Raw genomic sequence first — 27,184 nt, 5'->3', positions numbered from 1 at the left:
AAGGACAGGAATAAATGGCCAGTTTTCACAGTGGAGAGAGGTAAATAACGTGGTCCCCCAAGGATCTGTGTTGAGACCAGTGTAGTTCAACATAGTCATAAATGATCCAGAAAAAGGGGTAACCAGTGAGGTGGCAAAATTTGCAGATGATACAAAATGACTCAAGATAGTTAAATCCAAAGCAGCCTGCGAAGAGCTACAAAGGGATCTAAAAAAAATGAGGGACTGGGCAAGAAAATGGCAGATGAAATTCAATATTGATAAATGCAAAGTAATGCACATTGGAAATCATAATCCCAACTATACATACAAAATTATGGGGTTTAAATGACCACTCAAGAAAGAGATTTTGGAGTTATCGTAAATAGTTCTCTGAAAACATCCAGTCAATGTGCAGCGGCAGTTAAAAAAGCAAACAGAATGTTGGGAACCATTAGGAAAAGGATAGATAATAAAACAGAAAAATATCATAATGGTTCTATACAGTGGTGAGCTGGAGCCGTTTCCCACAGGTTCCCAAGAACCAGGTGCTAAAATTAGACCTCCGTGGAGAACCGGTTGTTAAAGGGCCAGGAGGTGGGCAAAGAACTCCGGTCTGCGGGCGGGACCATCCTGTTGCTCCCAGGATTCCCAGCTGGGGAGGCTGAGGTTCCCCTGGCCCCTCCCCTGCTTCCCCCCAGCTGCAGCGTGGCCAGCCGCCAGCACCAGCTGGGCAGCTCAGCTGAGCTCGGGAGTCGTCCTGCTGCCGCTTTTTGAGTAGCCCGGCAAGTGGCGGGTGGGAGAGGGGGCTGCTGCAAGCTCCAGGGCTAGCCAGAGGGGAGGGAAGGGGCAAGTGGGGCAATTGGCCCAGGCCCTGCAGGGGCCCCCGGCCCGCGAGGATGTCTCCCCCGGGCTCTCCCCCGCTTCCCCCACCCCGCAGAGCCGCAGCATGGCCAGCAGCTGGGCAGCTCATCTGAGCTCTGGGCTGCCGGCAAGGTAAGGGGACGGGGGGCTGCGAGCTCCGGGGCTGCAAGGTGGGGCAAGTAGGGCAATTTGCCCCGGCCCCTCGGCCCCACGAGGATGTCTCCCCCAGGCTCTCCCCCGCTTCCCCCACCTCGCAGAGCCGCAGCATGGCCAGCAGCTGTGCAGCTCAGCTGAGCTCTGGGCTGCCGGCAAGGTAAGGAGGCGGGGGGCTGTGAGCTCTGGGGCGGCAAGTGGGGCAATTTGCCACGGCCCCCCTGGCCCCACGAGGATGTCTCCTCCCGGCCCCTCCCCCTCCCCCCCTGCAGAGCTTCAGCGTGGCCAGCAGCTCGGCAGCTCAGCTGAGCTCCTGAGTCGTCCTGCTGCTTTGAGATGCCGGCAAGGTAAGGTACGGGGGAGACTACGAGCTCCAGGGCTGCGGGGGGGAGGGCAAGTTGCCCCAGGCCCTGCAGGGGCCCCCAGACTCTCCTCTGCTTCCCTCCCTTAAATCAGAACTTTTTATAGGGAACCGGTTGTTAAGATTTTGGCTGCTCATCACTGGTTCTATATAAATCTATGATGCACCGAAACCTTGAATACTGCCTGCAGTTCTGGTCGCCCCATCTCAAAACAGATATACCAGAATTGTAAAAGGTGCAGAGAAGGGCAACAAAAATGATTAGGGGAATGGAACAGCTTCCATATGAGGAGAGATAAAAAAGATGGGGGACAAGGGTACACTTCAAACACTGTATCGCCGTAGCTGCACTGGCGCTGTAGCGTTTAAGTGAAGATGCTCCTATGCAAACAAGCTCTTAATCCACCTCCCTGAGAGGCGCTGGCTAGGTGAGTGGGAGAGGTGCTCCTGCCGACAGGGGTGTGGATTTTTCACACCCCTGAGCAATATAGTTATAACAATATAGGTCTGTAGTAGAGACCTGGGACTATTTCGTTTAGACAAGAGATGACTAAGGGGGGATATGATAGAAGTCTATAAAATCATGACTGGTATGAAGAAAGTGACTAGGGAAGTGTTATTTACTCCTGCACATAACAGGAGAACTAGGGGTCACTTTATAAAATGAATAGGCAGCAAGTTAAAAACAAACAAAAGAAGGTATCTGTGCACACAATGCACAGGCAACCTGTGGAAATTGTTGCCATGGGATGTTGTGAAGGCTAAAAGTATAATTGGATTCAAGATAATCAGGGCATGTAACCCCATACTCTGCATGTCCCTAAACCTCTGACTACCAGAAGCTGGGACTGCATGTCAGGGGATGGATCACTCAGAATTTCCCTGTTCAGTTCATTCCCTCTGAAACATGAAGCACTGGCCACTATCTGAAGACACAATATTGGGCTAGATGAACCATTGGTCTGACTCAGTATGTCCATTCTTATGTGAGTTATGAAGAGTAGAATACGGATAGAGGAAGCTAAAGACATCAGGGGAAACTCCATGGCTTGCAGGACTATGGAGGGTTTCTTTAAAAAAAGTGTATTAGGAACAAAAGAAATCGTAGCAGTGGTGTAGGCTCATTACTAGATGGAGACTGTTTAAAAGGTTGCAGAAAAGGTGGAAGTGTTCAATAAATATGTTTTTCATGTTGGAAACCCCATGTCAGTGTATTTAGGAAGGACAAGGGTCTCCAGTGCTCTTACATTTTAGCTGCTGCATGAAGGAGAGGAGGTGGTGAAGTCCCTCCACAGCCGATTGCCAGATCTCCTGCTCCTGCTCCACACAGCACAGAGTGAGACACCCCACCAGCTGGCCCAGGACTCTGAACTCCTCCACTTCCTGATGGAGAGAAGGAGCAAAGGGAGTCACTCGCCCCTGCAGACCTAGCTCAGTGATTCCCCCTGGCATTGCCCTAGCAGTGGGTTAGAACAGGGGGAGGCAGAGGCCACCGCAGAGAGACTGGGGACAATGAGAGCAGGAGGAGCTGTGGGGCCCATCACCAGGGGCTGAGGAAAGCTCAGCAGGGATGGAGAAATCTGGGCAGCAAAGTCAGCAAACGTTACCCCCGAGTGGGGACCCAGGTAACGAATGAACTAACGTCCAGTCTCCATCTCAAGGGCAAGTTCCTAATCCCAGCCCCTTCTCCCATCCCCCTCCCTTCTTTGACCTCAGGCCCAGGAGCTTGGAGTCACCTTGGACTCCTCTGCTCTGCCTCCTGCCTCTCTCACTCCATCCTGGAGCTCCCCAGAGCCCTCCCTTTCCGTGCCGCCCCCAGCCTGCCTGCTCTCTCCTGCCGGCTCTCTCCTGCAGCCTTGTCCTCTCGTCTCCCCCTCCTGCAGCCCCTGCACTGGCTCCCTGCTCTTCCCCACGTGGCACCAAGCCCCTTGCCCTCCTCTCCCGGGGTCTGCACAGCCTCCCCACTCCCACTCCCCGGTTCTCTGGTGCCTTTGGCCCCGCCCATCCCTTTCACTGTGTCCCCTCCCACTTCCCTCCTTCTGTTCTGCTGCCCCAGCCTCTGGGGGCACATCATCCGAGCGCCCCCGTCCAGCTGCCGGAGGGGAGGCCCTTCCATAGGGGGGATGGAGCAGCTGGAGCAGCTCAATGGCCCTGAGCATGCAGAGCAAGGGGCGTTCATCTGGCAGCCTGGCAGAAGCTGATGCCAAGGCATCCCACAGGCGTCTGACAAAGGGGGTGAACAGACACCTGGGTTCGGAGGCTGCTGTCAGGGCAATCCTGTGTAAATGCATTGACCCTGCAGAGCAGACTTTGGTGTTAGGGGAACAGCGGGGAGAGTCCTTGGAGACAGAATGATGGAACTTGACCCAAAGCCCACTGGAGTCAGAGGAAAGACCCATCGACATCAGGGCTCATTAGATTGGACTCCTACTGAGGATCTTGCTGAGTCACTATTCTAGGCCTGCATTTTCCATGCCAGGGCGTGCTGCACTGCGAGGCTGTTCAGTGTAGTTAGGAGGTGGCCAGGGTCACAGGCTGCTCACCTGGAATTTGCACTGAGACCCCATGAATTCCATCAGCCACCTGATCCTTCCCACTGCCCTCAGCCGCTCATGTACCTCCTTGGATGTGGTCCAGGGGAGCAGGACCTGAGAGAAACAAATTGGGACAAATTGCTAAGGAGAAGTACCAAAAAATAGTCCAAGCACATAGGGAGAAAATCAGCAAGGCAAAGGCAAAAATGAGTTCTAACTGTCAAGGGACATAAAAGACAATCAGAAGCAGCTCTATAAATGCATTAGGAGCAAGAGAAAGACAAAGGAAAGTGTGGGGCCACTACTCAGCAGGGAAGGAGAGCAAAGAATGGATGACACAGACAAAGCCAAGGTGTTTAATGCCTTTTTTGCTTTAGTTTTCACTAAAAAGGTTAATGACGACTAGATGCTTAACACAATATTAACAACAAGGGGGCAGGAATACAGGCTAGACTAGGGAGAGAACAGGTAAAAGACAATTGAGGTCAGTTAGATGTATTCAAGTTGGCAGAGCCTCATGATATTCACCCTAGATGGAGCTAGGCAAAGCAATCGCTGAACCTTTAGGAGGGCTGAGGTCCCAAAGGACTGGAGAAGGGCAGACACAGAACCTGTCTTCAGAAAGGGGAACAAGGAGGCCCCAAGGAATTATAGACCTGTCAGCCTAACTTTGGTACCCAGAAAGATACTGAACAAGTTATTAAACAGTTTGTAAGAATCTAGAGGAGATAATAGGGTAATAACGAATAGCACCATGGATTTGTCCAGAACAAACCATGCCAAACCAATCTAATTTCCTTCTTTGACAGGGTTACTTGCCTAGTGGATGGAGGCAGGCAGTATATGATGATGTATATGAAGTTTAGTAAGGCTTTTGACACAGTCCCACAAGACATTCTCCTAAGCAAACTAAGCCAGTCTGATCCAGATGAGATTACTATAAGGTGGGCGCCCAACTGATGGAAAGATCGTACTCAAAGAGGAGTTATCACTGACTCGCTGGCAAACTGGGAGGGTGTCTCAAGTGAGGTCCCCCAGGGGTGTGCCTGGTCCAGTACTAATCAATATTTTCATTAAGAACTTGGTTAACGGAAAAGAGAGGATGCTTGTAAAGTTTGCGGATGACACCAAGCTGGGAGTGGTTGCAAGCACTTTGGAGGACAGATTAGAATTCAAAATCAGCTTGCTAAATTGGAGAGTTGGTCTGAAGTCAACAAGATAAAATTCAGTCAAAACAAATGTGACGTAACACACTTAGGAAGGAAAAATGCATAAAAACAAAGTGGGGGATAACCGGCTAGGTGGCAGTACTGCAGAAAAGGATCTGGGGGTTATCATGGGTCTCACACTGAATATGAATCAACAGTGTGATGCTGTTGTGAAAAAGGGAAATGCCATTCTGAATTGTGTTAGCTTGGAGCTCTGTGTCCAGTTGCAGGCACCATGCTTTAAGAAAGATGTGAACAAACTGGGGCCAGTCCAGAGGACAGCGACAAAAATGATCAGCAGTTTAGAAAACCTGACCTGTGAAGAAAGGTTGAACGAACTGGGCATGTTTCATCTTGAGAAGACGGAGGGGGCACCTGTAACAGTCTTCAAATACGTTAAGGGCTGTTATACAGGGGATGGTGACAAATTGTTCTCCATGTCCCCTGGAGGTAGGACAAGAAGTAATGAGCTTAATCTGCAGCAAGGGAGATTTAAGTTAAATATTAGGAAAAAGTCTAAGGGTGGCTAAGCACTGGGACAGGTGACCTAGGGAAGTGGTGGACTCCCCATCATGGAGGTTTTAAAAAACAGGCTGGACAAACACTCAACAGGGACAGTCTAGGAATGCTTGGCCCTGCCTCAGTGCAGGGGGTGGAGTAGATGACCTCTTGAGATCCCTTCCAGCCCTGCACTTCTGTGATTCCCTCTTCCCAGGTTCTGGGATCGAGGAGACCGAATCTCTGTCAAGGACATTTCCCTCTTTTGGGAGCACAAATGACCCACAGAATCTACTTCCTGTGGCCCCAGAACTAGAATGTTGGGGGAATCTAGCTCCGGGCTCTGGCCAGGTTGGTGGGGCCCATGGTGAACACAAAGGAATGCCAGGTTCACATGAGGGCTCAGTGGAGAACACAGCAGATCCCGCCCGCGCTCCTCCACCCCCACCCCATACAGACGTTTTTCAGATATAGTGGGGGCACTTGGCCCTCCAGCCCAAGAACCTTTGTAGAGAACGTACTCTGAGGAGCCGAAGGCATGGGGGTGTCCCATGCTTGGGATTAAACAGAGCCTTGGTCCCTGAGCCCCACCCCAGCTACAGGACTAGTCCCCTTCCTGCCCCCACGCCTCCAGACCTTCAAGATGATTTGCAGCGCCAGAAGGTTGGGCTCCTGATCCTTGCACACCAAGGCCTTCAGCATCTCATCCATGGTTTTCAGAGTCTGCGTGCAGAGCAGAGGAGAAACCAGAGCAAGTGGAGTTACCCAGCCAGGTGATGAACCAATGCCCTGGCGTGTGACACCCCCCCAGGTCATAGCAGCCCCTGGTATTACAGCTCACCCACTCACTTGTACCCGCAGGGGACCTACTACAAACTCCTCCTGGCAACAGGGCCCCACCTGTCTTTGCTCTCCCCAGAAAGCCCACTGCACACAGTCTATCCCACTGGGAGAGTCAGACAGGACTCCACATTTGGAGGGCAGATTTCCAGCCAAGCTTCGGCTCCCCTGGCCTATGTGCACCTGAAGCAGCCGATCTCAGGCCTGTGCCCCCAGCCACGCATGGGGGATGAATGTGCTTGTGAAGGGAGTGTCTGTTCCCCACTAATTGTCGGTGCATGTGAAGGATAAATGCCTACTACTGCTACCCTAGGAGGGAGTTACTCCTTTATCTGGGCCTGTGCTTTGGGGCCTGTGCTTTGGTGCTGCAGGTCCTGCGCTGAAGTCCTGTCGGGGAGCTGTGATCATTACACTCTTATGCCAGTGCCAGGTAACCTAGGGGACAGTACACGAGCGAGTGGCAGGATTCCCACTCGGTTTGGGACGGCTCAACATGGCCGGTTTGGGGCTTACTTTGGTGCAGAGAGCAGCCTCCACCTCCTCCATGGTGTGTGCTGGAGGCAGGGAGAAGATGCTGGAGAAGCAGGTGGCGAGCAGGCTGGGTCGTGTCAGGACCAGCAGCGGTAGCTTCATTTTGCTAAGAGAAGAGACACATGCGGATTTGGGGTCTGAGGCGGGACTGATGTGCTAATATTGCCCTCAGGCTCCCAGGACATGGAAACACCTGCGGGGGCTCCAGCTGGCAGGTGGCAGATGAGAACAGGCCAGGGGGGGGGTGGAAGGAGTTGGTGCTGCCTTCTCTCATACCAGCAGGCAGGGACTTAGTGTAGCCTGCAGCTGTCTGCTGTGACCCCACCAGCACTCACCGGCTGGGGCAGAGATCGCTGCGCTTCACCGAGAAACAACATCCTGCAAATGGCATGGACGGGAGACTAGAGCCTGCTGGCACCAAAGCGCCTCTGAACCCAGCGGCCACAGTGCAGAGGAGCCTGCCAGTCCTGCCCCGCTGGGGGCAGGAGACCCTCCCACCACAGCCGTCTGCACTGCGGCTGCACAGTCCAGGCCAGCAGAGAGATGCTGCATCAGCCCGCAGCCGGGCAGAACCGAAGCAGGGATCTAAGCCCTGCCCCTGCCCATTGCTCTCAGCCTGCTGGACAGGGCACACAGCTGTGTGCAGGGGGGCAGGAAGGTGGGGACAGCCCAGACAGCATTAACCTCTTCACCCCCACTGCCAGAGCATGGCCCCAGCACATGCAATGAGGTGCCAGGTGACTACTTGAGCTGCCCCTGCAGGACAGAGCCGTGCCCCTCGTGGCAGGCGGCAGCCAGTGAGGAACAGCTACGCCCAGTGCTGACGCAAATCCCGCCCCCTCTCACCCCGGCAGAGACGCGATCATGGCCAATGCCGTCGCCTGCCCCGTTGTCAGGAAGCCAGTGCTCAGTGGGGAGAGTTGCTTCAGCTCCTGCCCCACCTCCCCTTCCCATTCCTGGGGAACGAATTGAGCCAACAGCGAGAGCCCAGCTCCAGCCCGCAGCATCCATCACCTTCCAGACGCCTGATGGGCAGGCTTCTGGGAAGCTCAGAGCAGGGCACTAGCGGCACTGAGAGAGAGCCCCCCATGGCACAGGCAGTGCCAAGTGCCAGGGCTCAGCCTGCCCAGCCTCTCAGCCACTGGGAGTCGCTGAGCTGCCAGTGTGACGCAGCTGGCACTGACTCCAATCGCTCCGCTCCAGCAGCACCTAACTGCCCCTCTCCCCTCAGAGGGGACCGGTCCTGCCTTCCACGCCCCCTCCCCCATATCTTCATAAGGCCACGTGGAGAGGTCACCAGGCACCGAAGGATCCTCCACCACCTACCCACTGGTGCCAGTCCACATGCACCAGCACCATCATCTGGTGCCACATTTCCTGGGGGAATCAGAAGATGGGGGAGGAGCAGAGGGGGGAATGCCCTGGAAAACTGGCCATGCCAAGTGGCTGGCATGTCTGGCTGCATGTAGCACTGGCTGGGGCTGGGCCGGGCAGGCTGGGTACCTCAGCTTCATGATGGCGAGCATAGCTTGCTGACGCATCACGCCGGTCAGGGAGTCGACGGACTCGTGATCAATCAGCTCCTGAGGAGACAATGTGGGGAAATGCCAGCTGGGCTCCAAGCTCCTGCAAGGCTCCGACAGGGGAGCAAAGCTCAGGGCCTGCAACACGTGGGCTCAGCAGCCAGGTCGTCCTACTGCAGGCTTGATGGTGTGCAGGGCTCCAGCCAGGGAGCGCAGTGCAGGGCCTGTGCTCAGTGTCCCGTGCCAGTGCTCTGCAAAGGCTCCATCAGCATTAGCACCCAAGGACTCCACCTGAGATCAGGCCCCCTTGTGCCCGGTGCTGCACACACACAGTGAGAGCCAGTCCCTGCCCCAGAGAGCTCACGAGCTAACTAGACGAGACAAGGCATGGGAGGGAAATTGAGGCACAGAGGGGGAAGTGACTTGCCCAAGGTCTTACTGCAGAACTGGGAGTAGAACCCCGGTGTGCTGAGCCCAGCCCACTGGACCACCCACCAGCCCACGCTGTCCCACGTTCAGGGAAGGGAGGTTAGCTCTGGAAAGCTTTCTGCAGCGCTGGAGAGCAAAGACTTTCCAAATCTACGGAGCAGATTTGTTGCTAGTTCCCTAGTGGGCACTGACTGCGGAGTGTTGGGGCTCTGGGCAGGGAGACTGGCGTACACAGAGCGACCCGGTGACTTGGGAAGCTGGGTGCAAGGGAACAATCTACGTTTCAATACAGTTATATGTTTAGGAACAAAGACGGCAGGCCACACCCACAGCATGGGGGGCTCTAACCTGGGAAGCGGTGACTCTGGAAAAGACTTGGCAGTCATGGTAATCAGCTGCCCATGAGCGCCCAGTGCGAAGTTGGGGCCAAAAGGGTTAATGCCATCCCGGGATGTACAAACAGGGCAATCTCCAGTTGTTAGAGAGGTTATTTTCCCTCTGTATTTGGCACTGGTGCGACCGCTGCTGGGATCCTGTGTCCAGGTCCGGTGCCCACAATTCAAGGAGAATGTTGATAAATTGGAGGGGGGTCAGAGAACAGCCCCAAGAGTGACTGAAGGACTGGGAAACATGCCTGATAGTGAGAGACTCAAGGAGCTCAATCAGTTCAGCTTAACGAAGAGAAAGTTACAGGGTGACTTGATGACAGTCTGTAAGTACCTACAGGGGAAGCAAATACTGGATAATGGGCTCTTCAGTCTGACTCGATCCAATGATTGGCAGCTGAAGTTCGACAAATCTGCAAAGATCTCCAGGCCAGTCACTAAACCCGCCAAGTAACACAGCCCCAGTGTGTGTTTTACTCACCTTTATCTTCTCCACTAGCAGGCCTTTGTCTATAAAAGCAGGCAGGCTTCTGAGGGTGCTGATGGAATCCAAGAACTTGAGTTTCTTGGCCTCGTCCTACGCCCCGCAGAGATTAGACACAAACAGGAAGGTTAGCGTGGAAAGGAGCTGCTAGTGGAAGAGATGTCAGAAAGCTTCCCCCCAGTGCTGCTCAGGCTTTGATATCCCAAATGGCAGAAGGCCATTCATCTGGCAACAGGAGTGACTATCTGGGGAGGGCAGGGCAGCTCTGTATGAAACCGGACCAGAGAGGGAGCAGATCTCACGGGGTAGGTGTCCAGAGAGGAACTGCAACATGGCAGCTAAGCAGCCAGACAGTGTTAGTAGGGGCTTGACAGAGTGGGAGGAACATCTGGGTGGGACACCCTGACACCCCAATATTCGCCACTGTCATGTCATTAGGATATGTTTTGTACAAAGTACATATTGTAAGGTATTGTAAAAGTCTTTATCTGCTAGACATTAATGTCTCGTTGGATTGTATGTGCTATCGCTGTATGTGCAGTTATGAAGTTCAGCTATGTATGTGTTCCTGAAACACGTTGTGAGGTTCAAAACAGCCTATCAGATACAACAGTAAAAATGCCAAACAATGGCTTATTGAGGAAATGCACACAAACAGCATAGAAACCTCTTCGAGATAACGCTACACAGTGGGAACTGTTGGACCCAGGTCGCAGCAAAAGAGTTTTCCAGCAGGTGGGAAGAGGAGATAAAAGGGGAACAATGACATCGGGGGGACCTCACGCTCCCTGCAATAAGACACCTGGAAACACCTGAGGGACAAAGATTGAACTATGAGAAGTGATGGTCTCAGGCTGGAGAGAGATTCCTAACCTGTGTAAGAAAACCTGGGAAATCCAAGCTGCACAGCAAAGAATCTTAAGAATCTGCCAGCCTGAGAATTTGCTAGTGTAGATCCTATCTATCTAGTGTGGAAAGCTTAGTTTGTATGTTGTGTTTATTTACTAAGGTAATCTGCCTTGTTCTGTTTGCTATCTCTTAGAACCACTTAAAATCTACCTCTTGTAGTTAAGAATCTTATTTCTTGTTTATCCCATAACCCAGTTTGTACAATTAGTAACTGGGGGGAGGGGCAAAGAGTTGTGCATGCCTCTCTCCACATCAAGGGAGGAGGCAAATTTCATAAAACCTTTGGGTCTGTACTCCAAAGGAGCTGGGCACCAGAGTACTGGCACAAGCCCCTTCAGCTGAGTCTTCCCAGAGCTGATCTCAGGGTCTGTGTCTTTCTGCAGCTGGGCGTGGCCCTGCCTGAGTGTATGGCTGAAAGTGGCTTGTGAACTGAGCCTAGGGCCGCCCAGAGGATTCGGGGGGCTGGGGCAAAGCAATTTCAGGGACCCCTTCCATAAAAAAATAGTTGCAATACTATAGTGTCATGTATTTGGAAATGTAAAAAATAACCAGTGAAATACATTCAAAAATTAAATTTTAATAATTTGAAAATACACCTCTACCTCGATATAACGCTGTCCTGTGGAGCCAAAAAGTCTTACCGCATTATAAGTGAAACCGCATTATATCGAACTTGCTTTGATCCACTGGAGTGCGCAGCCCCCCCCACCCCCCGCAGAGCACTGCTTTACCGCGTTACATCCGAATTCGTGTTCTATTGGGTAGTGTTATATCGGGGTAGAGGTATACACAAAATACATGATTTTAAAACATTCAATGCTTTAATGTGTGTGTCATAACTATAAAGGGAAGGGAACTGCCCTCCTGTGTACAATACTATAAAATCCCTCCTGGGCAGAGACACTAAAATCCTTTTACCTGTAAAGGGTTAAGAAGCTCAGGTAACCTGGCTGACACCTGACCCAAAGGACCAATAAGGAGACAAGATACTTTCAAATCTTGGCGGCGGGGAGGAGGCTTTTGTTTGTGCCCTTTGTTTTGGTGGTGCTCGCTCTTTGGACTAAGAGGGACCGGACATCAATCCATGCTCTCCAAATCTTTCTGAACAAGTCTCTCATATTTCAAACTTGTAAGTAACAGCCAGGCAAGGCGTGTTAGATTTAACTTTGCTTTCTCAACTTGTAAATGTTCCTTTTTGCTAAGAGGATTTACCTCTGTTTGCTGTAACTTTGAACCTAAGGCTAGAGGGGGTTCCTCTGGGCTCTATGAATCTGTAAAGTTATTTTCCATCCTGATTTTACAGAGATGAGTTTTACCTTTCTTTCTTTAATTAAAAGCCTTCTTTTTAAGAACCTTATTGATTTTTCCTTGTTTTAAGATCCAAGGGGATTGGATCTGGACTCACCAGGAATTGGTGGGGGAAAGGAGGGGGGATGGTTAAATTCTCCTTGTGTTAAGATCCAAGGGGTTGGATCAGTGTTCACCAGGGACTTGGTGAAGAAGTTTCTCAAGACTATCTAGGGAAGGGAGTTAGTATTTAGGAGTGGTGGCAGCAAAACCAGATCTAAGCTGGTAGTTAAGCTTAGAGGTGTTCATGCAGGTCCCCACATCTGTACCCTAAAGTTCAGAGTGGGGAAGGAACCTTGACAGTATATATACATTTGCAATTACATAATGGGCTGTCGCTGGGTGATGGTGATGGTTGGTGCCAATGGGCCGGCGCTGCCTGGGGGTGGCGCTGCTGTTGCCCAGGGCTGGGTGGGGAGCTGGGCTCAGGGCTGGGGGGCCTGTCAGGAGGGTGTCCAGCTCAGAGGGGCTTACCATGCTGCTTACTCCCACCTCCCCCCTCTCCCAGAGCCTCAGAGCGTGCCGCGTCCAGGAGCTTTCCTGGCCCCTGGACAGCACTGCAGCAGCCTGGCTCCATCGGGACCTGAGCTCACAACCCCGCCCCCTTACCATGTGGTTCTGAGCAGGAGGTGCTCAGGCCATGCCTCCTTACCATGCAGCTCTGAGTGGGAGGAGCTCAGCCCCGCCCTCTTACCATGCGGCTCTGAGCAGGAGGTGCTCAGGCCACGCCCCCTTACCATGCGGCTCAAGCAGGAGGTGCTCAGACCATGCCTCCTTACCACGCAGCTCTGAGCAGGAGGTGCTCAGGCCATGCCCCCTTACCATGCGGCTCAAGCAGGAGGTGCTCAGGCCATGCCTCCTTACCATGCGGCTCTGAGCAGGAGGTGCTCAGGCCATGCCCCCTTACCATGCGGCTCAAGCAGGAGGTGCTCAGGCCATGCCTCCTTACCACGCAGCTCTGAGCAGGAGGTGCTCAGGCCATGCCCCCTTACCATGCGGCTCAAGCAGGAGGTGCTCAGGCCATGCCTCCTTACCATGCAGCTCAAGCGGGAGGCGCTCTGGCCCCGCCCCCTTACCACGTGGCTGCAAGTGGGAGGAGCTCAGGCCCCGCCCAAGCCACGTTGCTTTAGCTCTGTCCAGGGCCACTCCTGGAGGCGGTGCGCTGAGGCGCCGGGGGATGGGGGCAGGCGGAGGGAGCCTCTGGCATTCTCGTGGGGGCCTCTGCGTGGCCCGGGGCCTGGTGCAAATTGCCCCACTTTACCCCCCCTCTGGGTGGCCCTGCCCAAGCCCAGCAAGACAAGGTAAAGGGGGCCCAGGCTGGCAGAACAGGCGGGCTCAGTGGTATCCCGATACATCAGGTGGCACCTCAAAGGGGCTGGAAATTGAAAGTAGACAAATTCAAACTGGAAATGTACGTTTTTAACTGAGAAAGTAATAGACCATTGGAACAACTGAGCAAGTGGCATGGTGGGTGACCTTTTGTAACTCAAGGCAGGACATTTTTAAGATGCTTTAGTTTAAACAGGAATTATTCGGGGGCTGGTCTCTGGCCTGTGTTATACAGGAGGTCACAGTGGTCCCATCTGGCCTTAGAATCCATGCATCTCCCGGAGAAGGGCGGATGGTGCATGTGGACAGGGCACTAGCTGACAGGTCAGAGGAGGGCTCTTAGTACCTGTTCATTGCTCTTGAGAAAGGCGTCGATGTACTCCCAGGCCTCTTTCTCCTCCCAGTCTAGCCTCCTTAAGCAGGCGTTGCAATAGGATGGTGAATCTGATCAAAGACAGAGCGGTGGTAATACCTGGGTCTGCCAAGCTGCAGGCTGGGTGACAGAGATCTTAGAGAAAACCCTTACCCCTCACTCCCGCCCCAGCAGGGGAGCAGCCCCGATGCACAGCAGGGTCTGGAACAGCGATTCCTGGATTCCTCACCTCTTTGCTGCCCAGCCCAGCAAAGATCCAGTCAGAGCCCTGGTTCCCAACAGCCACCCCACTTCCCCGCCCAGCATGCAGGCTCAGTCTGGGGATTTGGAGAGCGTCACATCTGGAAGGAGGGATGATGTCAGGCCATGAGTGGTGTCCCAACTCTCCAGGCCATTGCTGGAGGGGGCAGAGGGACTGGCAGTGAATTGCTCTGGTCCTCGTGTAGGAGAGGGAACAGTTGCCCAGTCTGTGTGAGATATGGGTACCCAGAGCCTGCCCGTTCTGCTTGTTCTGACTGCCTCTCCTGCCGCCAACAACAGCCAGCCAGAGCCATCGGGTGTAACCTGGGCAGGCACTGGGCTCCCATCGTCAACACTCCCCCCCAAATGCCCTGTGCTGGGACATGCAACAAAGGAGCCAGCAGATGGGGCTGCAACACCAGGGGGCATCTTATGCTCTGGCCGGTGCCCTGCAATCCTAGGCTTTAACAACCCACCCTGCACCAAGCAGCCCCTTCGACGGGTGGAAAATATCTTCCAACCCTGCAGCGTGACAGATCAGGGTGGGCGATTCAGTCAGTCTCCACCCCATGCTTCGGCTGCCGTTTCTAATGCCCCAATCAGCTCTAGAGGCTGCAGCTGCTGCCAGCAGGAGGGGCCATTCCTCCCTGCCGGGGTTTTCCTGTCTCTCCATCTCATGGCAGCTCAGAGCAATACAAGGTCTATGGAGTCTTCTCCCCCCAGTGACACCCTAGTCCTGCCACCCAACCCCCAGAGGGGCCAAGCCCCACCGCAATGCAGGGCCATGGCCCCGGCCATTTCTGCAGCCCCCTCCGCCCACCCAGGAGGTACCCACTCACTGGCATGGAAGGGCTGAGGCACACACAGCTCCTGCTTCTGCTGTGGGATCTTTTGCCAACTCTCCCATGGGGCAGGTTTCATCTCCACCCAGGCACCGATGGGCATTGAGAGGTCCTTGGGGGCTTCTTCAGCCATCCTGCAAGAAGCCAGGACAAGGCATTGCTTGTGAGTGACGAGAGGTGACTGCCCCGTTCAGCATCAGGGCCAGCCCAATTATTTCTGTTCCACCAGCGCCTACAGATGCCAGCTGAGATCAGGGCCCTGTTGCACCAGGTGCTGCAGACAATCGCTGGGCTGTAGGGCTCAGACTCTAACTAGCCAAGGCAGCCAGCAGAGAAACAAGTGAAGGGATGTGCTCAAAGTCACCCAGCAGGACAGGCAGGATTAGAACCCAGGTCTCCTTATGCCCAGCCAGCACCCCATCCCGCAGGCCAAACGGCCTCCCTGGGTCACTCCCACCTCTCCTTCTGCTGGTTCACAAGCTGCACAGCAGACAGGCTGGATCCAGCCACTCAGGATTCTTCCTGCCCAGGGAAATTACCCTAATCCCTTCCCCCAGGAATATTGGGGCCATGGCAGTTCCCAGGTGGGCGAGGCCAGGGGGGTGGGGCAGCTGGGGCGGGCTCGTGAGCAGCAGGAGTTGCTCACACCCCCCCGTGAAAGGGCAGGAGCAGAAGGTGGGAGAGCAGCAGAGAGGCTGGTACCTTCTCTTCCAACGTGCCCAACCTCAATTGCATTTATCCTGACCGCCCCCTGCAGGGCAGGGCCTGGCTGCTACCCGCACTGAACAGACAGGGAACTGTGGCACAGAGGGAATAAGGGACTTGCCCAAGGCTACTCAGACTATCTCTGGCAGAGCTGGGAAATGGCCATGGGTCTCCTGGGTCCCAGGCTGGCACCTTCTCTTCCAACCTCCTGCCCCCTTTGTCCCTGGTTCAGTGTGAGCTGTGAGAGCTCTCTGGGGCACAGGAGCTGGCTTGTGCCCAGATGGAACAACGTTGCCTATTGCACAGATCTCACTTTTCCCGAACATTGAAAATGCTGCTAAAACCATACCAGGGCCCGCCAGGACCCCTGCAGCTGGTCATTGCAAAGTTGTGAACTGTTCCCTGGCCTCCCAGAGTGGGGCAGTGGGAGAGGGTAGGGCTGGCCCAAGGCCCTGCTGGATGGCGGCTCATGTGTATGGGGTCCCAGTGCTACAAAGCTGTGTGCCAGGGGCCACGCTTTCTGGGGGTTTCACGGCTCATCTCTCCAAGGCCTGTGTGGCAGCAGCCGCTGGAAAGCATCCCAGGCCTGATTCCCCCCATGATGGGTCTCCTAAATGGCCCCTGCTCTGGGGGGCTCCATTCCTCACTCAATGTCTCCTGCTGACTCTCCAGCAGATGCACGGCAGGTGTCCTAATGCAGCCCTAGCCCTCTCCAGAGCTCAGGGGCACTGTCCTGGCATCGGACTGTCTTGGTAAATAGAACAATGGCTCCTGGCAACCTGAGAATGCCTGTTCCCCTGGCATCCTCAGTGCCATTCCCTATGGAAGTGATGGGGTCAGCAAAGGTGATGGAGGTGGTCAGGCCTAGCCTCACTATTGACATGCCAGGTGCAGGGGGCGAGGTGCAGAGCCAGGGAGGAGATTGGGGAGGCAGGAGTGGCACATTGTGATGTGGCGGGGGCGGGAACTAGCTCCCCACAGCTGAACGCTCCGCAACACTGGCGGATTCAGATCCAAACCTAGATCAGGCTCCAAATTCACAGCTGGCCCCTGCCCCTGATCTGGAGCGGCTGAGACTCCAGCGCTCTGTGGAAGAGACCAACAAACGCCAAATCCTGGGGTGGGCTTCCCCCAGAGACAATCTCGTGCTGGGAAGGGAGATGCCCAGAGCCGGCAGCTCCACCACTCACGCTCCCAGCTGCCTGGGAATGAGCCAGGATCAGAGCTTCGGATAGCGCACAAAGCCCGGATCAGCACCCCCAGGCCTGCGAGGGACCCGCACCGTCTGGGGGTGGGTGATTTCACCAGAGAGGGAGCTTCCCACAGACTCTCCAGCTCCCTCACCTCTCATGCTTCTTCCCATTTGCCTTTCATCACTGCCACATGGACCAAGTTGGCCACCAGCTGCCTCCCTGTCTGGACACTTACCTGGCCCCATCATGGCAGTGGCTGAGCAGAGGTGGCCAATAGAAGATTCTCCTACCTGGAGTCAGGAGTGGGCAGAAGACTGCGTTTAAATGGTCCACCCACTTTCTGCTGCCGGTGGCAGAGCTGAAACGGCTGGCTCAGTGTTCCTCAGCAGCACGTGCCGGCTCTCGCTCTGTCAGAGCCAAGCCTGGCAGTGAGGGGATGAGGCTGTGCCAGCCAGCAGGGGGCATGTCACAATGGGCAGGCGAGTCACAAGCCAGCCAGTGTGTGACTCCCCAGCCATGGGATGCCCCAGCCCAGACTAGTTCTGGCCTCGCAGGGTTTAAGAGCCTGTCCTTCCCCACCAGGGTCATGGGAGGGACCTTCCGCTCCCCACAGTCACAGACGTTCGGCTGGAAGGGACCGCTGGACTTGTCTAGCCCCAGCTCCTGCAGACCCCAGGCCAGAGCCCCTCCCTGCGTCCATGCAGCTGAAGCCAGGAGGTTGCCGGATGGATCCCTGAGTGGGAGAATCAGTTCCATCCCGGCTCCTCCTCCTCGTGACAGTACAGAACGGGGGTTCCCGAACTCTCTACTCCTCTAGCTCCCAGCCCATGCTTTAAGAGCAGCCCCCCCCCCCGCCCAACTGAGTCTCAGGCCTTGCTAACCACTCAGTGCCACAGCAGCCCCAGGAGATGATTGTTGCGGGGGTCTCAGCCCGGGGAAGGCAGTGACTCCTAGAAGCAGGGAAAGCAGCAGCACCATAGCTCAGGGAGGTCTGGCAATGCCAGTGGCTGGCTGGGATCTGACAGCCCAGGCACCCAGAGCAGATTGTCAAAGGCCAAAACCCTCTCACCACCGGCTCTGTAGCTCCCCCTTGCTTTTGGTCTGTCTTAGGCACCATCCTGGCCCTCATCCCCGTGGCATCAGAGCACTGCCCAACCTCGATTGCATTTAATCTAACCACCCCCTGCAGGGCAGGGCCTGGCTGCTACCCCCCACTGAACAGACAGGGAACTGTGGCACAGAGGGAGTAAGGGACTTGTCCGAGGCCACGCAGAGTATCTGTGGCAGAGCTGGGAAATGACCATGGGTCTCCTGGGTCCCAGGCTGGCACATTCTCTTCCAACCTCCTGCCCCCTTTGTCCCTGGTTCAGTGTGAGCTGTGGGAGCTCTCTGGGGCACAGGAGCTGGCTGGTGCCCAGATGGAACAATGTTGCCTATTGCACAGATCTTGCTTTTCCCGAACATTGAATCTGCTGCTACAGCCATACCAGGGCCCACCAGGATCCTTGCAGCTGGTCAGTGCTAAGTTATGAACTGTGCTAGGTAGGGAAGACGAAATAGATCTTCCATCACTAGCACAGCTCTGTGTTACTGTGGACTCACTGCGGGCTCAACCCAACCAGCCCTCCTCACAAGGAGCCTGTAAATCCTCCAGCCCTGCTGTTCTCCTTTGTATTTCTGTAGTGCCCAGAGGGCTCAGTCCGGGATCAGGGCCCCGCGGTGCTAGACATTGTACAGACACAGCCCGATTCCCCCCACGCTGCGTCTCCTGAATGGGGACTGGAGGGAGACCAGGACTGGAGTAGGACTAGGAACAAGGCTGGAGCAGGCTCAGACTGTTGCCTTTGTCAGGCAGGAGCAAGTTCCTGGCCCTGGAGTGATGTTGAGCAGACTGAGCTGCTGCTGTGAGACTGATATAGCTGCTCTGGGAGTCACAAGGCCAGTTCCTGGCTTGTGGATTGGCTGGAGCCCAGCACAGGAGGGACTCAGCCCCTTACAGATGGCTCCCAGGGCGCTTGGCTCCCGGCCCCGCTGGGTACTGACATGCCAGGTGCAGGGGGCGAGGTGCAGCGCCAGGGAGGAGATTGGGGAGGCAGGCGCACTGAGGTGGGGCTGAGCGGGCAGGTGCTGAGGAGCTGCGGCTGGCTGGCCAGCAGAGAGGAGGAGCAGCAGCTCGGCTCTGGAGGGCCCAGCTGCAGTTCCACACAGGGCGCTGCCAGAGCCTGGCAGGTGGCTGGCTGAAGTGGCACGTTGTGCTATGGTGTGGGCAGGAGCTAGCTCCCCACATCTGAACGCTCCGCAGCACCGGCGGATTCAGATCCAAACCCGGATCTGGCTCCAAAATCACAGCTGGCCCCTCCCCCCGATCTGGAGCGGCTGAGACTCCAGTGCTCTGTGGAAGAGGCCAACAAATGCCAGCTCCTGGGGTGGGCTTACCCCCCGCCACAAGGCAATCTCGTGCTGGGAAGGGAGATGCCCAGAGCTGGCAGCTCCATCACTCACATTCCCAGCTTCTTGGGAATGAGCCAGGATTAGAGCTCTGGGTAGCGCGCAAAGCCCAGATCAGCACCCTCAGGCCTGCGAAGGACCCACACTGTCTGGGGGTGGTTGATTTCACAAGAGAGGGGGCTTCCCACAGACTCTCCAACTCCCTCACTGTGACAAAGTGGGACTGTTCTTAATGTTGCCTCTGAATACTGTAGGGGTGCCTCAGTTTCCCCTATGCATTTCTTAAGTCTCTAGGTGGTGGGATAAAGGCCAGTGTGCATAAATGGCTGACACTGTTTCCGGGCAGCTAATGGCCAGGGCCCTTCCCTCCTGCAAGGGGATAGCTAAAGGTGTTGGAGAACAAAGGGATCAGGTGACTTCCTGGCTCGGGAAAGAGACAAAGGCCAGAGAGCAGGGGCTGGAGAGTTTCCGTTTGGAGCTGGCTGGGGATGAGGAGTGAAGTGCAGACGTGGGTGTCTGGCTCACTGCCCCCCAAAATGGACCCAGCTGAGGGGTCCTGTTCTCTGGACCTACAAGCTCTGTTTTAGACCGTGTTCCTGTCATCTAATAAACCTCTATTTTCCTGGCTGGCTAAGAGTCACGTCTGACTGCGAAGTGGGGGTGCAGGACCCTCTGGCTTCTCTAGGACCCTGCCTGGGCAGACTCACTGTGGGAAGCACAAGGAGGGGCAGAGGATGCTGAATGCTCCAAGGTCAGACCCAGGAAGCTGGAAGCCCTGTGAGCTTCTGGCCCAGAAGAGCCTGCTCACAGAGAGGAGACTTCACCAGAGTCCTGACTGACTTCATAGGGAGCAGCTCCAGAGTATTGCCCAGGGACTCCATGACACACACCTCTTATGCTTCTTCCCATTTGCCTTTCATCACCCCCACATGGCCCATGTTGGCCACCAGCTACCTCCCTATCTGGACACTTACCTGGCCCCATCACAGCAGCGGCTGAGCACGCGGGTGTTGTTGTATTTAGCATCTCAACCCCCACCCCCCATGGAGCAGGGACTTGCTCTCCCTACTTTGCTCAGGCCCAGAGTGTCAGGGACTCACCTGATCTCACTCAGAAGACTTACAGCAGAGTCCCAGTCCAATGGCCTCATCTACCAGCCTGTGCCGCCTTCCCGTGCCTTGCCACCAGCCCCGCTAAACCCTCCTCCTTGTCTCCGTCCCCTCTGGGCTTGACTGGTGCGACCCCTTCTGTTTAGCCGCCCCAGACTCCCTCCTGTGCACATGCTGCTGCCCACTTCCTCACTGGCACCAGGCTAGACAGCCAGCACCAGGGCACTTGGCAGCCAGGCGCTCGCAGAAGGCTCAGTGTGACTGGCGATGCAATGGAAAAGCAGAGGTGGGCAATAGAAGATTCTCCTACCTGGAGTCAGGAGTGGGCAGAAGCCGGTGTGTATATGGTCCACCTACTTTCTGCTGCCGATGGCAGAGCTGAAACAGCTGGCTCAGCGTTCCTCAGTAGCACGTGCAAGCACTCGCTCTGCCAGAGCCAAGCCTGACAGTGAGGGGATGAGGCTGTGCCAGCCAGCAGGGGGCATGTCACAATGGGCAGGTGAGTCACAAGCCAGCCAGTGTGTGACTCCCCAGCCATGGGATGCCCCAGCCCAGACTAGTTCTGGCCTCGCAGGGTTTAAAAGCCTGTCCTTCCCCACCGGGGTCATGGGAGGGACCTGTGACGGGTTGGATCACAGAAACCCCCCGGGAGCTGCCACCTGATGTGCCAAGACTACCTCTGCTCCTGTTTTCCCTGCCAGCTCAGGACTCCAGCACCCTGTCTTGCTAAGCCAGACACTCCCGTCTGCTCCAACAAAGACCCAGGGTCTGAATTACTTGCCCCAAAGCTGCAGGTTTACCTGAAAACAGCTCACAGAAGTGTGTTTGTCTTTAGCACTCAGATGCCCAACTCCCAAATGGGGTCTAAACCCAAATAAATCCGTTTTACCCTGTATAAAGCTTATGCGGGGTAAACTCATAAATTGTTCACCCTCTACAACACTGATAGAGAGAGATGCACAGTTCTTTGCTCCCCCAGGTATTAATACATACTCTGAGTTAATTAATAAGTAAAAAGTGATTTTATTAAACACAGAAAGTAGGTTTAAGTGGTTCCAAGTAGTAACAGACAGAACAAAGTAAGTCACCAAGCAAAATAAAATAAAATGCACAAATCTATGTCTAATCAAACACTGAATACAGATAAGATCCTCACCAGTTCCGGAAGGCACCCTTTTACAGACTAATCTCCTTTTAGCCTGGGTCCAGCAATCACTCACATCCCTTTGTTCAAGTTTCCTCCAAGTATCCTGGGGGTGGGGAGGCTCTCTCTTTAGCCAGCTGAAGACAAAATGGAGGGGTCTCCCAGGGGTTTAAATAGACTTTCTCTTGTGGGTGGAGATCCCCCTCCTCACTCCTATGGAAAGTCCAGCTCCAAGATGGAGTCCTGGAGTCACCTGGGCAAGTCACATGTCCATGCATGACTCACAGTCTTTACAGGTAGAAGCCATTGTCCACGTGATATCGTGTATGTCTCCAGGAAGACTTCTTATGGGGACTGGAGCATTCCAAGAGGCATTGTTCCCCAAGTGCTTCCTGATCGGGTACTTAGCCTTGCGAATTCCTTCCTAAAGAAGCTGACCAAATGCCTCACAAAGCTTACTTAGAAATCAAGCAAGTATACAGCCAATATTCTTAACCTCAAGTACAAAATGATAGATGTGTCCAAATAGGATGACTAGATATAGTAGACCATAACCTTTACAGAGATATGTTACATGGCACAGGCAGCACAAAACATATTCCAGCTATGTCCTATTTTCATAAAGACTTATGGGAGGTACCGTCACAGGACCTTCCGCTCCCCACAGCCACAGACGTTAGGCCAGAAGGGACCACTGGGCTCATCTAGTCCCAGCTCGTGCAGACCCCAGGCCAGAGCCCCTCCTCGTATCTATGCAGCTGGAGCCAGGGGGTTCCCCAGATCCCCGAGTGGGAGCATCAGTTCCATCCTGGCTCCTCCTCCTTGTGACAGCGCAGAATGGGGGTTCTTGAACTCTCCCTACCCCCAGCTCCCATTCCCAGCTCACGCGGGCGGCTCTTTGCACCTGCCCAAGCTGCCGGGTGCCTTGGCCATGGGATGTAAAACGGCCCCATCTCTGCTTCCCCTTCCACCGCGGCAACAACGCACAAGCGGCTTTAAGAGCAGCCTCCTGCCCCTCCCCACCAGCTGAGTCTCAGGCCTTGCTAGCTGCTCAGTGCCTCCGCAGCCCCAGGAGATGATTGCTGCGGGGGTCTTGTGTGACATTATGAGTCTGATCTAATATCTCACTGAAGAAAAACAGGGCCAGAAAGAGTTAATTAACTCGCAGACTAACCTGACCCAGGGCTGAATGTTAGAAACTGGTTAGGAAGATGTGTAAATGAATAGAGCTTTGAAATGTAGGTCTGCATTGTTAGAGGTAGAAGGGTAGGTGTTTGCTCAGGTCTTGTGATGTAAGCAAACAAGACTTGTTTATTGCTATGGCTTTAATTTAAAGATCAAAAAAGGAATATTAACATTTAGGAAGATGCTTGAGTGAAATAGTATTATTTTCTATGTGTCTCTTTGAAGGTTGTGGTAACCCGTATCTGAACTATTTAATGGCTAAATTACCCTGTGTTAATTGCCAGCATGTTTGGGAGAAGGAGCATTAGGCCTATTGTTTTCTCAAGCCAAAAGGCTGCTGGAAATGTATAAGAACCCTAGGACATGATCCTACTTCATCTCAGATCTGCTTTGGGTTTCAAGAGGGGGGAACCTTAAGCCATAAGGATTGAGATCCCCAGTCACTGACTGGAGTCACCCTGAATATGGACATTGGACCATAACGTATGGACTATTTCTAAAAGGACTTTTGGCAATTACAAGCTCACCTCTACTATGTATCTGAACCTCAAGAACTGAATTCAAGTCTGTATGTATATTGGTCTTTTAACCAACACTCTCTCGCTTTTCTTTTGTAATAAACTTTAGCTTAGTTAATAAGAATTGGCTATAGCGTGTATTTTAGGTAAGATCTAGTTATAATTGGACCTGGGTATGTGGCTGATCCTTTGAGATTGGAAGAACCTTTTCTTTTATATGATGAGAGAAGATTTTCAGTAATCATCATCATATCTGACGTGTGTGTCTGGATGGAGGCTTGAGGTTGGTCACTTTAAGGGAACTGCAGTGTTTGAACTTCTGAGTAACCAGTGGGGTATGGTAGAAGCTGTTCTGTGCTGGCTTGGTAAATCTAAGTATTGGAATAACCACCAGCTTCTGGGGTTTGTCTGCCCCGTTCTGTTTGCAGTTCACCCTAATTGAGTGACCTCAGCTGGCTCCCACGGGCAGCACTGTCACATCTTGGCCCAGGGGGAGGCAGTGACTCCTAGAAGCAGGGAGAGCAGCAGCACCATAGATCAGGGAGGTCTGGCAATGCCAGTGGCTGGCTGGGATCTGACAGCCCAGGCACTCAGAGCAGACTGTCAAAGGCCAAACCCCTCTCACCACTGGCTCTGTAGCTCCCCCTTAGGCACCATCCCGTGCCTGTAGATCTTCCACCGTAGGGGCGTGTGCACCCAGGGCACTTGAGTCACAGACATTTGCCAGCAGTACCATGGAGTGATGCCTGCGCCCCCGCTCTCATGGTCGGGTCTTGTGAGCTCCAAAGGCGTAAGCAGGACTTATATGGTGCATAGACTTCGCAGTGATGCAAGGATCTACCACAGCCAAGCAGGTTGAGTTAGTTAGTGGCATGAGTTCACAGCGGGTGAAGGATTTAGGTCAAGTCACGGGGGCGGGGGAGCGGAGAGGAGAGAATCTAATACAAGGATTCAAAATGGAAAGTGGTACAAGCCATCTAGCTGAGAAGACAGAGCGGCTGAGGTCTGCTGAGAGAGCAGTGGAGCTGGGGCGTCTCACTGCCATCCCAAGCACTTTCCCATGGGGAGCACCACATGGATCGTCTGCCACCTGCTCCTTCCATTCCACATGTAGGGTGATATTAATGGGAATCTGTGAATTCCTGCATGCACTCATCAGCCCATGACTAACAGTTTCCCGACTCAAGCTCTTTATAATCTGCAGGAAACTGGACGGACTAGTTCTGAAGTTTAGCTTCTGTGGCTCTTATCGGAAGACCATTAGTCTTGCTCAGTTGCAGCATCAGTGCTGGGAAATGAAGGAGTATGTCTCTCTGCCCTCCCCTGGAGGGAATTGCCTTCTGTTAAGGTGAGGGCGGAAAAGAATTGAATCTCCATCTTTCTTTAGCCTTAATTTTTTCCTCTAGCTGCTCTACCACTGAACCCGAACTCTGGTTCAGACTGAGCACGTACCTATAGGATGCAAGGAGGAATTTAGCCTTCGGGTTTACTCAGTGCTGGATATTCCTCATTCTTCTTGGCCGGTAGAATCAAACTCTGCCCTGGATGACAGTTGCTAGTTCTCCTCACACCTTCTATGGGCCATCTTAATTATCACTTCAAAAAGTTTTTTTTTTTTTCCTCCTGCTAACGATAGCTCATCTCAATTGATTTGACTCTGCCTGTTGGTATGCATACTTCCACCTTTTCATGTTCTCTGTATGTATAAATATCTCCTGTCTGTGTGTTCCATTCTATGCATCCGAAGAAGTGAGCTTTAGCTCACGAAAGCTCATGCTACAATAAATTTGTTAGTCTTTAAGGTGCCACAAGTACTCCTGTTTTTTTTAGTTGCTAGAGGCTGCCTGCAGAGCTATAGTAGCTTTGTCCCATCCATGAGCTACTCAATGTCCCTTGAATTACAGGTCCTAGCCAATCCCACCAAGAAGAAATTCTTCCATACAGCAGTGGTGATGCAGTGTAACTCAACTTCTTTGTTGTGGCGTCTTTCAACTGTATCTATCCCAAAGAGGAAGGATGGCTAAGGTACTGGATAGAGATCTGGGTTCTAATCCTAACTCTGCCACGGTGTATGACCTTGGAAAAGCCTCTCACTTCTATAAAACAGGGATAACAAAGCTCGCAAGCACTTCTGTGCAGAGACTGCCTTCGTATATGTCTACACAGTATCTGGGCTTTGTGAAAGTAGAATGAATTATATTGTAAAAATAAGAATGGATTAAAGAAATGTTGTATGTACCTTTAAGCAGAAATAAGAAATGTTGAAATACAGGTGCCAGGAAAAGAAACATTAGGCATAAACAATGGTGCTAATGGCAAAACATTAACAGAAGATGGGTAGTAATTAGTAAGGAAATAAGATATGCATGCCTAGCCCAGGTAAACTTATCTGATTCTGCTCCCTTTGTTATCTTGTTAAGTTCTCATCCTTTTATCTGTATAAATAAGATAGTTTGTGTCTTGCATGGGGCTCACATTATCTGGGTGTTATTAGCAGAAGCGCTGTGCTAATAAAACAGAGTGGTCTGACAAACTGTGAGTCCTGAGTCTAACTTTGACAATTTGGAGGTTCCACCGAGATGGCAACCGTCTTCACTGGGGCTGTGTGATTCCTGACTGTTTTTGTAGGACGACCGTGGAAGCCGGCACCTGGGCATTTGGCCCGAGCGGTCCTCCACCAGAACGGAAAGGTGCACGACCACAGTGAAGTCTACGCCATTGAACCTGTTGGTTCCCACTCTGTTCTGGTAGGGATCCCGGGATCTGACATCAGGAATCTGGTCAGGTAATTATTTCTGTGTTTTGTCCGGACTGAGGACTGTCCTGTCTCTGTGTCTATCCGTCTTCCTGTGGAGTGTTTGAGTCTGGGTGCCATCTCTGTCCGGGGATCGGCCGACCAAGGGGTTTCTGTCCCTGCGGTCTGAGTGAGTGGAATCTGCACAATTGCAGCCGCACCACACTTTGGGTAAAACCCCTGGTGTGAAAGCAAGGGCAATTGAGGCAGTAGCCTGTGGGCTCCTTTTGTGTGTTGCTCTGACGAACCTGAATTTCCTTCTTGTGCGATTGGTGTGTGAAGTCCTCCTGTACTGGTAACCAGACGTCTAAGTCGGAACAGTTCCCTAAACGAACGCCGGCTCATTTTATGTATTTAGGATGGGTCCGGACTCCTGTAAATTTCTGGAAAAATGGTCTAGGCTAATTCAGGGGGATCCCAAAACTCAGTGGCCACTGTTAAAATCTTGGAACAAAGACCGAGTGGACATCTTAAAGGACAAACTCGGCCAACCTAAAACTAAATTGGCTAAAGAAGAGGTTAATTGTTTCATTCAGTGGTGGGAAGAGGCAAATCGTAGCTGGACAAAATCAAAAACTCGCCTCTCTCAAATATTCAAATAATAAGTTAAAAGCTTTATTAAAAGCCTCCTCTCCCACCACCAGACCGAGTGCTCCCCTTTACCCCGTTCTCAAAAACCCACCCTGGATCGATCCAACCCCCTTAATACTCCCATCTCATTGTAAAAAGGACAAAAAGCAGGATCGGGCCCAGAAAAGCAGGCAAGCAACAGATAAAGAAACTGAAAAACAGGTTGGAAGCCCTAAGGGCATAGTGTAAGGAGTAAGAAAAGCAGTAAGTGCAGGCATGAACCCCTGGAACAATACTTAAAATGGTGAAATCTGAGGTGATAAAGGTGTTATTTTGGGATAAAAACAAGTGATTTAAGGATAGAGAGTGAAAAGTTAACTCTACAAAGGCTGGAGAGAATTAAGCAGTTAAATTTTGTGAAAATGTGTATGTATCTATTTGTCTGTGAAAATATGTAAAGTTCTAAGAATCTAAACCAGCACATCTGGTTTGTAAAACTCCTGTTTTGTAGGTGTAAGATAAATTAGTTTTGTTTTTGTTTTTAATGCCACTAAAAATTCATTTGACTCTTAATTCAAAGTTGCAAAACTGACAGACCTTTTTGCAAGACACAGGTAATTAGTGTTGTTTGGCTTTGGGATTTAGCATTTAACCCTTAAGGGGTAACTTGATTCTTTATAAAATTTAA

The 27,184-nt window shown here is 53.0% G+C and overlaps 1 protein-coding gene across 10 annotated transcripts in view; it reads right to left on the bottom strand.

Annotated features, from left to right (window-relative positions):
• The window catches only part of LOC123369703 (maestro heat-like repeat-containing protein family member 7), a 422,324-nt gene that overhangs the window by 20,560 nt on the left and 374,580 nt on the right, over positions 1 to 27,184 (bottom strand). For 8 of the 10 annotated variants that reach the window (XM_045015620.1, XM_045015621.1, XM_045015619.1 and 5 more), the window contains 4 exons: positions 6,951 to 7,074; positions 6,234 to 6,320; positions 3,901 to 4,005; positions 2,605 to 2,740 (listed from right to left, as the gene is read on the bottom strand). In XM_045015620.1, coding sequence (XP_044871555.1) covers positions 2,605 to 2,740; positions 3,901 to 4,005; positions 6,234 to 6,320; positions 6,951 to 7,074 — 452 coding nt within the window. Of the gene's footprint in view, positions 1 to 2,604; positions 2,741 to 3,900; positions 4,006 to 6,233; positions 6,321 to 6,950; positions 7,075 to 8,471; positions 8,552 to 9,787; positions 10,213 to 27,184 lie in introns of those variants that run through there. The other 2 variants (XM_045015629.1, XM_045015622.1) reach the window with 2 other exon arrangements.

The sequence above is a fragment of the Mauremys mutica genome, chromosome 4 (genome assembly GCF_020497125.1).
Source record: "Mauremys mutica isolate MM-2020 ecotype Southern chromosome 4, ASM2049712v1, whole genome shotgun sequence".
In the NCBI taxonomy this organism is placed as follows: Eukaryota; Metazoa; Chordata; order Testudines; family Geoemydidae; genus Mauremys; species Mauremys mutica.
Note: the sequence above shows the minus strand (reverse complement) of the source record. Positions and strands in the feature narration are given on the sequence as shown.